The sequence below is a fragment of the Belonocnema kinseyi genome, chromosome 7, assembly GCF_010883055.1.
Source record: "Belonocnema kinseyi isolate 2016_QV_RU_SX_M_011 chromosome 7, B_treatae_v1, whole genome shotgun sequence".
NCBI classification, from domain to species: domain Eukaryota; kingdom Metazoa; phylum Arthropoda; class Insecta; order Hymenoptera; family Cynipidae; genus Belonocnema; species Belonocnema kinseyi.
The window spans coordinates 68471926-68486894 of record NC_046663.1 but is presented as its reverse complement, the minus strand read 5'-3'; the positions used below and the strand labels follow the sequence as shown (position 1 = coordinate 68486894).

At 33.8% G+C, this 14969-nt stretch overlaps 1 protein-coding gene across 2 annotated transcripts in view; it reads right to left on the bottom strand.

The window, feature by feature from the left end:
- Positions 1-2286: 2286 nt before the first annotated feature.
- LOC117177300 (RING finger protein nhl-1-like) overlaps positions 2287-14969 on the bottom strand; it is a 59088-nt gene continuing 46405 nt past the window's right edge. Inside the window, exons 8-13 of one of the 2 annotated variants that reach the window (XM_033367902.1) lie at positions 11009-11053; positions 10348-10508; positions 9953-10185; positions 9528-9874; positions 2655-2722; positions 2287-2577 (exon numbers count right to left, since the gene is read on the bottom strand). In XM_033367902.1, the coding sequence (XP_033223793.1) occupies positions 2355-2577; positions 2655-2722; positions 9528-9874; positions 9953-10185; positions 10348-10508; positions 11009-11053 (1077 nt within the window). In that variant the 3' untranslated portion in view covers positions 2287-2354. The remainder of the gene's footprint in view (positions 2578-2654; positions 2723-9527; positions 9875-9952; positions 10186-10347; positions 10509-11008; positions 11054-14969) is intronic. The other variant, XM_033367903.1, reaches the window with a different exon arrangement.

The window sequence follows — 14969 nt, the reverse complement described above, 5'->3', positions numbered from 1 at the left end:
CTTCCCCTGTTTAGAGAGCATTTTAGACTGATTAGTCTGTAGTTACCAAAAATTATTTTTATTCGGATGATATTTTGCAAAAATATTGTGTTACAGTGTTATTTGAAAATCATTTTTCACAAATTAATTTTCTTGAGTATTTGTTAGTTTTTAACTGTAGTTTTTTTTAGGAGAATAATTCTTTTTAAACCTCCTTGTGCAATTTTGTTGCATAATTTGATTTTTTAAATTTTGTGTTGGTTTCAAAAATTCACTTTCAAACTTATTCAGATTATAAAGTTGTCCTACTGTACCTTGTTAATTATAAAACGATTGAATTAAAAGCTTTTTCATGAAAATTTGTTCAACCTTTAATTTAGAAAGTTGCAAATTCAGAAGAATTAAATTTTACCTGCTTTAATTTTCAGTTTGGTTTGAATTTCCTCAAATGAAAAAAATGTTGTTAGCTTACTCAGTTTGAAGTTTTTAATTTCAATGACCGGGAAAATTGTTTGCGAACCAGGAAAACCCCGAAAGATGACCGAGTTAATATCTTGGAACGAATATAAAAATATTGCTTGGTTAATTATGGAAGTTAAGTGAACCCCTTTGATTGTAGGATCCTCGACTTTAGGTGCTTTTCAGGGTATGCTCGATTTCCGTGCAAACATTTAATTCACGATTACATTATTTCGGAGGGTCCTGACTAAGGCGGCCCCCTGTCAGCACCAGTCCTCGACGCCATAGGAGGGGATACCAACTAACCCCTATAATAGAGATTTCACGCCGCAGGCCCCCTTTCGGTTCTCACAGTAGGGGTCTCTCTTACCACTGATTTAATATTGCCCCGATTTCTCTCAGCTCCACACAAAATAACCATTGACCAGGGACTATTCTTATTCCGTCCAAAGGGAAGGCCCGTACGCGTGCCTCTAAGTATCTGTTTATAGTCCTCGGGGATCAATTTGTTTGCTAAATTATTTATTGATCAAATATGCTCATGAGGTTATACGAGTGGTCGGACACGGTTTACCGAAAATCTGTTTGATATTTGGATCGATCTGTGGTTGGGAAAAACAAACATTCTCCCGTTGCGGAACATTTTTATTTTTGAGGCCTGCGAGCGTAACGCGAAAATTCGTTTAGCATTTTTTTTCAATTCTAACTTAGGTTTACATGAAACGAAATATCGAGTTGAAATTTTGTGAAATTATGTAAAAAAAACACTAATAAACGTTAGTTTGGTCCTAAATTTTTATAATTATGCAAAAAACAAAACAAAATGTAACAAAAAAAAAACATTTGTATAATTGTAAAAATGTAGGGCCAGACAAATATATGATAAAAAAAATGTTAAGGTTACGCAAACTTAAAATGTTTTCTAGCTCTGGCAAACATGTTTTTAATATTTAAGAAGGGTAGCGTGAACATTATGGTGTCCAATAAAAGCTTTTCTATCTACAGGGCAAGACGTCCAAGGACGTCTGCAGAAATGGCTGTAGAATTTTGAATGACAGAGCATGACTTTTCGTTGCAAACTAATTTAAACACAATTTATTGTGCAATTATTCAGCAATGCCAATAATATAAAAAACTTTTCAGTCTAAAAATAGTTCCAAGAAATATTATAGGGATTTTTACACGTTGAAATTCCTCCAAAAACTTTTCCCCATATTTCCCCTAATTTGTCTCAAATATTGAATTTAAATTTTTTTATAGTATTTGATAAATTAAACGGAAACGACGAGTTTTATCAAAAATTGTACAAGTTTCTAAATGCTACAATTTCACCTAAAAACATTTTCTCGTATTTTGCGACGTTTGGCTCCAAATTTAAATTTTGTATTTTTGAATCGTATTTTCGATACATCAAACCAAAATATCATGGCTTATCAAAAAATGGTTGGAGGGAAAAATTAAAGGCCATTCAATAACCTACAATTATTATTCTCTTAAAATGTTTTACTTATCCATCGTCGTTCGGCTTAAGATTAGAATGTTCGACTTTTTCATTTGCGATATGCTAAACCAAAAAGACGAGCCCTACCAAAAAATTGTCAAACAAAAAATTGTGGATATTTTAAAAATCTTCAATTCTTCCCTCAAACCTTTTTCGCGTATCTATAGTCGTTCCCTGTTTCGTCGTTTTGCTTTCATTTGGTAGTCAAAAAAAGTGTGTTAAACCTTGAATTGATCTGTTCATTTTGTCGTGTTTTTTCAATCATAAATGCTGAGAATGTGGAAATTGAAATCAGATTTATTGAATCTTCTTTATTTTAGCGATACATTTGGACTCGGTTTGATGATGAAAATATATGCTTATAAGCGCTTTTTTTATTATTTTCGTAATTGTTTTCTACGGTTAGTTGGTTTGTTCAAAATAATTGTAGAGTGTTGTTTTTACTGTCGGCCACGATAATTTCTAAATTTGGTTTTATTACTAAACCCGATATCCAACTAAATTGGCCAGCTTTACTTCCCTTTTCACCAAACGATTTTAGCAATTCGCCCTGACGAGAAAATATCTGAACTCGTCCATTTCCAGAATCACCCACTATGATGTTGCCCTTGTTGTCAAGTTTTACAACTTCCGGTGACCTGAAAAAAAGAATAATTTTACAATTTGAGGATTTTCAAAACAGTCGGATTAAAAATTTTCATTAAATTGTTCAAACCTGAAAAAACCTCTCATGACACCCAAGCCTCCAATGGAATGCAAAAGTATACCCTTGTGATTGAATATCTGAAATGAAAGGATATAATAATAAGATAAAATTCTTTAATCGTATACAGGGAGCAGTCAGCCTCCTATTCTCCTTTATCCCTATTTTCCCTTTTCCCCCTTTTTTCTCCTATTGTTCTACAAATTCACTATATTCCGTATATTTAAGAATTTTGTATATTTTTTATCACTTTTTATAGTCTCATCATTTATGATTGAGAAAGTATTAGAATCGTCAAAAGTTTTATACCACAGTTTTTCAAAGGATCTTCAAGTTTTGGATCCTAAAAGGAAGAATGGGTTTTGTTAGCCAGCCTTGCTTGATCATGGGTTATGGTGTTATCCATTCAAAATGCTATGCAAAAATCAAATATTCTAACTTTACGTCAAGCGATGACAGATACATGAAAAAATTTTAAAATAAAATTGTAGCTTTTCAAAATACGTGGAATTTTTCATCTAACCATTTTTTAATAGGACTTGTATTTTTGGTTTTATGCATCGAAAATATTATAAATGAGTAAAAAAATTGAATTGTAAGCCATCTAAAAAATAGAAAATTCAAATTTTTAGCCGAACGACGTAAAATATAGAAAAAGTCTCAAAAATAAATTATACCTTTAAAAATGCCGTACAAAATTTCTTTGAAACATTTTTCGATCGGATCTGGTCCTTCGCGCTTATTAATGGGTTAACTCGCGCTCTAGTTTTTTGGAGATCAAATTGCTTAAAGTTCTGTGGGCTTTGAGATACACAACTTCATCGACTTTTATTAAATGTATATTTATTGTAGAAGCTAACTTACAACAAAAAGGTACAATCTTTCTTTAAATTTTCTTTCCTGTCTCGCATTGGTGTTCTAAAAATATAATCTTTGTATAGAATTTTTGATAATATCTTTCTTCTATATGTTTTTGTTCTAATATATGTTCATATATTTTATTCCTGAGGGGTCTCTTTATGTCGCCGATATATGCTCGTTCTCAGTTTGTAAATATTATTTTGCATACACAATATTTGTGTTTTGAAACTTTAGTATAGGATATTTTGGTATCTGTACACAAGTTTATTGTAATTTATTCTGTGGATTTTTTAAATAAATCATTAGAGGTTGTTATTATTTAATAAATCATGTGTAAATATGACAATATTTTTAAGGTGATATTCAGGCTCTGAAAGTTTTATATAGCTCTAACATTGATAAAATCGTTCCTTGTTTATGGTTTAAATGGTGATTTGATCCATAATTTAATTTTTTAATTCCCAGTTGTACATGGCTTTTTTTTATTTTAAGGATTTTCTGGAGTAAAATTTAAAGACCCACCTATTGTGTAAGATTAATTTAGAATAGTAAGTACTTGGTATTTTTTGGTACACAGTATCGTATCCTCGATGTACCGATAAAAAAAAAACATTCACATTTTTGTTTTTTAGGTTTTATTTTTTCATACTTTGCATTACTAATTCTGCTGCCACTGATGAAATGGGTGAACCCTTTGGGGCTCCGTCTTTTGCCTAGAAATTTTAAAATAAAATTGTAAATATGCATTTTCCATGCAAAAAACTAACTGCTTTAATAAATTTTGTATAGTTTAATTTGGTATATTGTTTTCTTAGATCCCATTTTGACATGATTGTTTATACACGACGTTTCTCCCGATGTTATTGAATAATGATTCAGCATCTAACGAGAAAAGCTTAGAGTTATCTGGGACCTTTACACGTTTAACTTTTTCTATCATGTCCCAACTATCTTTGATTACTCATGTAGATGTAGATTGTATTTTATTTAGGATCTAAGCCAGATATTTGGATAAGTTGTATTAAGGTGATTTATTGGTCTTAGGGTCTTGGCAGCCCCTCTAATTTTCGTAAAATATTTAACAAATGCGAATATTTATCGTATTTCACTGATATTATTTTAACTTTATCATTTTTGCGCATAACGATATATAGAACTAATGCAAAATAATGTAAAATTTAGTTGTAAAATATTAAATTTTCCTTATTTCTTAGGGTGCCAGGAATTTCTCAGATTTTCCAAATAAATTATTTACCTGACGACATTTTTTTATTTTCTTATAGAAACTTTATAAACAATTATATCTGTATTATTTTTGAAATTTATAAGTGTTTTAAAGAAATATTAGAAATTCAAAACAAACGAAGAATTAAATCTCGGTGGTAATGAATTTATGAATTTCAGGGTTGGGGGGGGGGGATGGAAATAAATACAAAAAGTATTGCCTTTAGACGTTAGCACCTTTGTCTCGTAAAAGAAATGAACGGTTATGTTGTATGCCAAGATCTTGTGTGGACATGAAGTGTTTCACTTAGTTTCATAAAATGAAGTTTTAAAAGTCCTGGAACGACTAACGTCGTTATTAGGCAGATATAAAAGCAGCTAAACATTATAATATATATGAGGCTATCATTTATACACCGGTAATCATAACCTCTAACTTATTTTATATCGATCATCCGAAAATTGAAATTGGGTATTTTTAATGTAATTTTTAAGGATTGAAAAAAAACTAGGCGTCCTATCAAAAAATGATGAATAACAAATTTGTAGATCTAATTTGAGTAAACATCTTTTGTCAATTAATTTTTTTAAGTATCTTGTGTTTTTCCAAGATTTTAATTTTTAATTTGATTTTCTATGGTGAAAACAAAAACTACGTGTCTTATAAAAAAAACGTTTTATAACAAATTCGTAAATATTTTCTGGGTGAATGACTTTAGTTATTTATCGTGCGTCTTTTTTCCAAGAATATAATGTTTTTAATTTCTGATAGAATTTTTTACGATTGAAACCAAAACCATGCATCCTATCAAACAATGAATAATAAAAATGATAAGATCGTTTTTGGGTTAATAATTTTATTTATCAATTTTTCGTATGTTTCGCATAAAATTTGTTGGTGACTAAAACCAGAACCGTGCATAAAAAAAGGCTGCTTAACGAACTCTGCCTTTATTTTTGAATCCTAAAAATGTGTATCAAAGCGTAATCCAATCCGATTAGTCATCCAAATGTTATCCAATATACAGAAGAGAATAACGAAAATTTAAAAAAAACGACGACAGAGACGACATACTTTAACTATAATACACTTTGATTATCGCTCATTGACTCATCATTATATACTTTCTGTACATAAATGGTCAAGTTTTGGCAACATTTAATGCAACCTTTTTTGTCGGTGCATCCCGTCATCCTGAAATGCGACGCGTAAGTAGACGTTCATACAACTGCGTAACTAGTAGAGTTGCATTTGAGCGAGGAATACGAGAAATGAGCAACAACAAGAAAAGCTCTCGTCTGTTTTTATGAAATCTCCTCTCGTCTCATATAAGCAAGCCTCTCGAAAGATCCTATATTTCTAACAACTGCCTTGTCAGTGTTAAAATTAACATTCGTAAAAAAAATAAGAAAGATAAGTACTATCATAAAATATCAAAGTAGACATGGGAGGCATAACAAACGCAACATTTAGACTAAAATGTGTATATCTATTAAATTATATACTTCTTTTAATAATAATTAAGGTTTCTAAATATGATTTTTAACAGTATAATTCTCTTTTTTTTATCTCCTTAGTTCATTTTTTGTATGTTCTTCGTGGTTATATCTCTTTTCTGATGCTTAAAGAAAATTATTTTCTAATTCTATATTCTTGGGGCCAAAAATGCCTTATTTACACTCATTTTTAATCATAATTTATATAATAGTGTGTAATAATTTATTATGCAGCATATTTAAAAATTCCTTTCACAAGAATAATAAAATTACGAGAATATTAAAAACAAGTTACGTACATTTAAGAATCGGATTAAAGGAAGATTTTTTTATCTTTTGAGATATATTCTTATTATTTCTTTGAAACATTTTCAATGTATGCATAAAAAAAAAAGTTTAAAGGCTACATTATTTAACAAAATTGCATACAGTTCTGTAGAATTTCAGAATATTTAGAAGAATTTTGTGGGACCAGTAAGGTTTTATGATATCTTAAAGGATTATAAGGAATTTTCAATATAGGGTAAGGGGGGCAGCGCCAACCAGTGGGGCAAAGGTGATTTTCCTTATAGCATAGCTATTATTTAACAATTTTAGTTCTACTTTGTATAAAATAAATCTATTTTATCAGAGAGATAGTATTACTTACTAAAATCTTAAAAATTGTCGTTGCAAGAGAAAAATTATACAGAAAACAGTTTTTACCACGAAAAAATGGAAGTTTCGCTGACAGAAATATAAATTTTTCAACTTTAATGACAATACTCACAGTATAAAAACTTGATATCTTGACAGATAAAACAATATCACACAATCTAATCATATTAATCAGACGTAATTCAAGTCCAAAATATATTAAATCTTATAAGAAAGTGAGGCCTTGCCAGGGGGGCAGGCCCGACGAAAATAATATTAACAAGTGCTTAGGTGATACACGACGTCACAAGTTTCGTCGATAAATGATCGGCAATATAGAACAGCAACTTATCCTGTGGGCTACATGGAAGAAACTATTAAATATTATTATTATCAATCCGGTCGGTATGCGGGTTTCTTTTATTGGTACGGTAGTAGAATCATTGCGTACAGTCCGTTTCTAGTAGAATGTCAACGAATAAGAGGCTATATTACAGCTATCTCTATTTTTATTCAAAATAACTTATTCTTCTTGTTAAATATCTTCAAAGGTAATTTTTCCAGTACATAAAATACCACAGAAGAAAACCATCACATTTTCTGATCTTTAAATGTTTTTATTTTCATAAAAAGCTGCAGTCGGCTTTGCCTTCAGATGAGGGGCAAAGCCGATGAAATACAGCTTGTCAGAAATAATTAAATTACCAAATTATTGTTTTTTCCGTGTGATTAATACTTATAGAAATATGATGTAAAATAATGTAGAACTCGAAATGAGAAAAAATGGATCAATTCAACATCTCATTAACTTTAAAAAAATCATTGACTGTTAACTGGTTGGCGCTGCCCCCCTTTACCCTACTTCCAGAATTTAAAAATGTTTGAAGGAATTTTACTCGGAATTTCAAATATTTTAGGATATTTAAAAATATTTGACAGAAATTTCCATTAAAAAATTACTTTCTTTTTGAAAAAATAAGCCTAAAATTGACCCTTTTACAAGTACTTGAATCTCTGAACGTTCGAATGAACATTTTTTACTGAGGACTTTATAAAACAAAAAAGGGCTCAAATCTGTGTACTTCTATGTTGAGAATAATTAATTATTAAAGCAGAATTATAATGCATAGTTAAAATTGCATTTGGAACAATATTTATAGATAACATAGTCATATTCGTTTACCTAAAAGATATTTTTTGGACAGGCATTCTTTGAATAAAACTTTCTTTTCGAGAACAAATATGGTGTATTTACATTTTTAGCAACTATTTTGTTGATTTGATAACATTTAATTTACGTCAGTAACGTTTCCACTGATAGCTCGGGTGAGGAACGAGATGAAACGAGATGAGATGAGACGATAAAAACAAAAGAGAGAATGATATTCTCAGTTTTTGAGAATACTTCTCGAACGACTGAAATGAGCAAGAGAACCGAGTATCTCGTATCGTTATGCAACACTAGTAACTAGTCGGCAAAAAAATCGCAGGTCTGTGCCAGGGAAATCAGGAAAATGGCAGAGAAAAAGTTTGTCAGAGAAGCCAGGGAAATGTCAGGGAAATCAAGTAGCTGCCAGGAAAAATAGAAATTGACATGTTTCCATATTATTTTTAAAGCACTTCCTCATATCAATATAAATATTTTTTCAATGTACACAGTAATACAAGACCTTGAATTTTCAATGTAGATGAATTTAATTTTTGCATTAAATTAAGCAAGTCACTTAATTTCAACCAGAAATGGAACTTAAGTTCAATGTCTCATATCTAATGAACGAGTTATATGATAATTAACTGACAGGCATGTTGAGTTTGGGATAATTTTCATTCGCGTGCTCTGAAATTTAATTTATGCTGGCAGAAAGGAGTGCGCGAAATGCGATGCGGCGAAGAGGAGCTAAGAGATCAGCTGATAGTATCCAATATGGCGTTGATAGCGCTGGATAAAATCGATCAAAACTGATCTCATGGTAGTCGTTTCGTCAAAGTTTCCTATTTTGATATATGTACTCAGATCTATAACGGATTTTGATTATAAATAGAATAATCGTTAATATGTGATAAAAAAAGATATAGAAAATGATTGAAGATTCATGTTCTGTACCTAATAACTGAAAGATAGCACATAAATTTTATGAATTTCAACAATCAGCTGACTTAAATTAACCTATAAGTTTCATTTCACATGCACGCGTTGACGGAAAGTCAACAATCTTTCTGTCTTAAATTAACCTATAAAGTACATTTTACATACATTAAGCAGTTGACTTTCAACCAAACGCGTTACTTAAAGTCATGTAATAATCATCAGTTGACTTTTATTTATTTATTGATAATTTGGATACATGTCCTTTACTTAATTAATCAATGCTGTCATGTAAAGCGCCTTTTTCGGGCTTATTTCATTATGTTGCTTGGCACATTATTGAAACCTTATTTACTTTTGTAATACTTTCCTGTCAGGGACATTCGTTTAAGTGTCAGGAAAATCTCAGGATAACTGGAAAATTCAATCTTAAGGCGACACTGATAAAAAGCCTCACAGAGACCCCCCTAAATGCTAAATAGTAAATATTTGTTTTTGACAATAATACAACTAGGTACAAAGTTAGAGTACAAGTTCGGATGCTTTTTTCGGACAAACTTCTTATCCTCAATTTTACCTACCTTAATTTTGTGATTCCCACTGTCAGCAACGACTACTTCTGTTAAAGATACAACAACGTCCGTTGGTTGGTTGAGGTGATTCACAGAAATACTGACTGCTTTGCCAGCTTTATTTACTGTTGTTGCGGAAGTTTCTGTGGTACCAATAGATCCTTGGTATGATCCATCTGAATCGAGAATTACAATTCTGTCATTTCCTGAATCCGCAATATAAAGTAATCTCTGTCTAGGATGAGTTGAAATTCCTTCAGGACTTCGTAATTTTCCTTCTTCTTGACTCTTGTTACACATTTGTCTCAAAAATTCACCTTTTCGATCAAATACGAAGACGCAGTGCTTCCACTTGTCTAAAAGGGGTATAGATGGAATTTATGGACTTTTTATTTTAACGAATTTCTATCCAATGTGAAAAATTCAGTTGATACCTGTCACGTAAACTTCGTCAGTGTCTTCAAGAAAAGCAACCCTCTGAGGAGCAATCATATCCGCATGCTGAAATCTTCTCAACATTTTTAGTTTTTTGTCCAAAACAAGAATTTTTGGCTTAATTCCTGAACAAGCAACGTACACATAGTCTCTCGACAAATCAAAAGCGAGTCCCGACGGTCTTTGCATTGTTTTGTGTTCGCTAACTACTTTTGGAATAAAACTCTTGATTCTGTAAAATGTGTTTTTCAAAGATTGGAATGTATCATTTGTATTTACTGTTTAGTTCAGAATACTTTGTGATACAAAACTGATGGAAATATAGTATTATTTCCGAACAACGAAACAGAGAAAGAATTTGGAAATTTATTTGATAACTTGAGACTCTACTAACTTGTATTGTAAATTAAGATTTGGCTTGATTTTTGCTATCTCTGAACGATGATCTTTTGCTTTCGACATGCTACATTCTGTAATACTAAATTCCGGTTCCCAATCGGAGACGACTTCCATAAGTTCCATCATTTTTGTATGGAGGTGAAGGAAAATCTTGATCTGAAATGTGAAGATATTGCTAGAGTTATTCCCGGATATCATTTCTTTCTGTACCAATAATACGTTTTTTTTTGGTGTAAGGACAAAAATTGGAAAATTGATTTTTTCAGCCACCCTAGTTATGTAACCTCTGAAAAGGCAACCAAACAAACTGTTGGCCACCAAGCATATTTAAAACACGTGTCTTTGCACGTTCAATCGCAAATATCCGCCCTTGCGAATTGAGGGATATTTCTGTTATGTAGAACAAGAGCGAGAGACAGAAATAGAGTAACAGAGTGGTCCTAGGGTACAAAGGACCACACGCATTGACACGTGACTGCCTGGTTTTGCTTTTCTGTTAGGGTAGGTGGAAAGTGCTAGACATCACGAGAATACAACAGTATTCCCTATCTTCCTCTATTTTGCTCTCAATTGGCCACAACTTAGTGCTGCATCGTCGCTCGGGCTATTTTCGGTAAATGTCAACTGCATTGCTCTACATATTTCACAGTACTCACCTTTAGAAAATATGGATGAGGGATTTTTGATCCGTAGAATCCAATCTAGAAGTTAATGGCATTAATATACTTGATAAATTTAAAAAGCAGTCTCTAAAAATTTTCTCGTAATTACGTAGTGTCACGAGATATCTTGTTTTTTAAAGGAAACTAGGCGATACGTATTTTGGAGATTTGTGACAAAGGAATTTTTTACGGGGTTACGCGTATATAAAATTTTTGCTGTTTGAAATCCACGAGAAAATTGTTTAAAATGTTCAAAATCAACAAAATGGCGGTGGTTTACACGGGCTAAATAACTTTTGTATCCAGGGGAATTTTTGTTCAAAAATCGAATTCACGCATTTTTCTTGCAAACAACAATAGATAAGAAAACATTTCTAGAGAACATTTTGCACAGTTAAGAGAGTTCTACAAAAAGTTTTTTTTACTCATTTATGATATCTATTACCATTTCCGAGAAAAACACAAAACTCTACCAGAATCTGGAAAGAAATCTGAAATATCTCCATTAAGTCAAAAGTTATATAAGTTTAAAGAAAAAATTCGGATTTTTTTGAAAAACAAATCCCAAAATTCAAATACGATTGACGCCTTTAAAAAAATGTTGTCACAAATTGCAAACATACGTATCGCCTAATTTCCTCTAAACACAACATATTTCGTCCCCCCAGAGATTCTGAAACTTTAAGTGTAGAACCTGTCTGATTTGAAATGGATTCGATAAAATATATTATTTAGAAATATGATAGCAGTAGGAAGTAGTAGTAATAAGAAATATTATAGTAGGTATGTCTTTTCATATAATGTCATTAATAAAACATAAGTTTTTTTTTTACTAAACACAAACATTAAGCCATATAATTTAATTACGTTCGTTGAACCTCGGTTCTAAGTTAAGTCTACCAAAATTTGTAGTCGGGTTGAAAAATACATTGACAATCATTTCACTGGGTTTTAAAAATATCACAATATGTACTACCATCGGAAATTTTTGGGACGACCTGCGCGTATTGTATTCGAAATCACTGCTCAATTTAAAATCTGATTGCTTGTTCAAAATAAACCTTTGTCAAACCCCGCTGAAAAGCTTAGTCAATTCCGAGTCGAAGTACCTCTAATAGAAATATATTTGAACTTTCGAGGAAAATTTATCAATAAAACACTAACAAAAATTTGGTTTAAAATGTTAAAAAATCCTCTAAATTTCTTAATTTTTGTTGAAAATATTGTCTTGACAAACTTGACATTCATTTTGTGACCCTAAAAATTGTATAAAAGAATGACTCGTTTTGGTAAATCCTTCAGAAGTTAGTGAAGCTACAACAATCAGGGAACCACACATAAGTACATACATACAGCCATATAGACACCGACACCGACAAAATTTTATGATTTTGAGACTCTGTGACCGCCGCAACGTGAATATCTGTTAAAAACTAGAGATCGAAAATTTGGACGATTACGTTACATTCTCATAAATGACAATGTAAAAATGTAATCATTTAAAACTTACTTATCATATATTTATATTTGATTTGATATTCAGTTTGATTCCTCTAGAATCAAACCGAAGGGCCTATGACAAAGCTACCGAACGCGTCCTCGGATTGCGAATAGAGGGTCCCTGTACCAAGGGTTTCTGCTGAACATGGTTACAAAAATAAATAGGCAGTCGCGGACAATTGTCCAGGGGTGGTCCCGAAGGAAGTAAACCCCAAGCGGAGGTGTGAAAACCGTGCCGAAAGCTGAATGGCACCTGGGTGAGGTGTCTAGAATAGTGAGTCTGGGATACCGGGCGACCTCTTAGAGTACGCAGCCTTATCCTTGCATGCGGGGCTCTACAAGGATGGACGAACCCCTTTCTCTAGCTTGTCGTGGGAACAACAATGACAACACCAAACATAGTTTTAGTAAGTGCAGTTCAAAACAACAGAACGCGCAGGACTCCCGACAATGGGTCGGCCAACAATGCCGACCAATCTATAGCTGGGGGAGCCAATGAAAATGGATTCAATGCGATGGATCGGCGGGATCTCGCAACCTTTGGGTGGACGGAGCGACTGAATCACGACTTGCTAGAGTGCTACGATGCGAGTGTGGCCCCTGAACGGGGTTACATGGCACGGCCGCATGCTCTGTGATGCGAGAAACACCCGGAGCTATCACACTTTTCGCAGCAACGTCTACGAAACCATGCTGAACTACTCCGTAAAAGGGGCTATGAAAGCGGAACGCCTACTCTACCACAGCAAGAACAAGCCGGCAATAGAGAAAGAGAGGTGACACTAAGACCAACCGCAGGCAGGCATCCAATAGATGAAGAGCGATGCTTTATGACCCGGAGAAACATCAACACCAAGGTTTCTCTCAAGCCTAAAGATCTGGCTGAAATGGATGACGAGCTTTGTGGACATTTTTCCGGAGAATCCGATCTCTGGACTATCAATTATTGTGTGTATAATGCAGCGAGAGCTTTGGCCGATGCGAACCGTAAAACAAAACCAACGTCTGATCATAAGACCAAAAGACAAATGCATCAACTTGCCATAAAGATAGGCTGGGCAAGAAAGTACGCGTTCTGCATTCAGTGTGTGATTGACTACATCACATCTGGCAGGAATTTTCCCGCCAAGGTTCGAAAGTTCGCGCGCGAACTCCGGACCCGTTATCACACACTTAACAAGTCAAAGCTGCTGACCATCAGACAGCATATTGTTGAGAGAATACGGATACTATCTGACGCTAAGAGAACACCCACCCAAACCAGAGGAGGTCGAAGTATTTTGGAGAGAAGTCTACGAAGTTCAGCATAGACTGTACGAAGACTCAGAAAATATAAAGAGCTTCCAGGAGTTATGTGTTGCCCTCATAACACCTGATAAAGAATGCCCACCCATCACTACTGAGGAGGTGAAAAAAGTATTAAGAGGGATGAAGAACTATTCCGCACCGGGACCAGATTGTATCAAAACCTTCTGGTGGAAGAAGTTTTCTTCAACCCATCAGCATTTGGCCCGTATTTTCACCTCATATTTGAAGTCGGAAGAGCCGATTCCAGAGTGGTTAGTGGAAGGGCGCACAATACTTCTGCCGAAAACAGGCAACATAGCTGACCCGAAGAATTACAGGCCAATAACTTGTCTGAACACGCTTTATAAGATATTCACAGCTATCCTAAATGATAGGATTGTTCGGGCAATTGAACCTGTGTGAAAAGAAATGTATGAACGAGGCTCAAAGAAAGGCGCAGCCGGATGTCGGGAGAACTTACTCATCGATAGATGTGTCTGCAAAGATGCAGCATTCTACCAGCGTGACCTATCGATGGCCTGGATTGATTATCGGAAAGCTTTCGATTCGACATACCATAAACTTATCATCTGTCTTTTGGAAATCTTAAAGGTTCATCCGCAAATAGTTGGGTGCATAGAGAGATTGATGCCGCTTTGGAAAACAAGATTTACTATGTCATCTGGAAAAAATCGTGTGACAACTAACAAGGTCACCTTTCAGAGAGGTGTCTTTCAGGGCGACACCATGAGCCCACTCCTCTTTTGCCTTACATTATTGCCCCTATCTCTAGCACTTCGCCATTCCGACGGGTACTTGTGTGGCAAACCTGCAGATCGAAAGTACAAGGTCACTCATGTATTTTAAATGGACGATCTTAAGCTCTATGCTAAAACCAGAGAGCAACTGCATCTAGCTCTGTGGATTGTTGAACGATATACTAAGGAAATTGGAATGGAATTAGGGTTAGACAAATGCGCCAAGGTTTATTTGAAGCGAGGAAAACTTAATGGCATCCCTGAAGATCCTGAGCTCGTTGATAGAAGCGCGCTACGACACCTTTGCACTGGAGAGACTTATACATACCTGGGCGTGCCACAGAGCCGCATTCAAGATGTGACATCTATAAAGGATACTCTCCGAAGCAGATACAAACGTCTCATCCGAC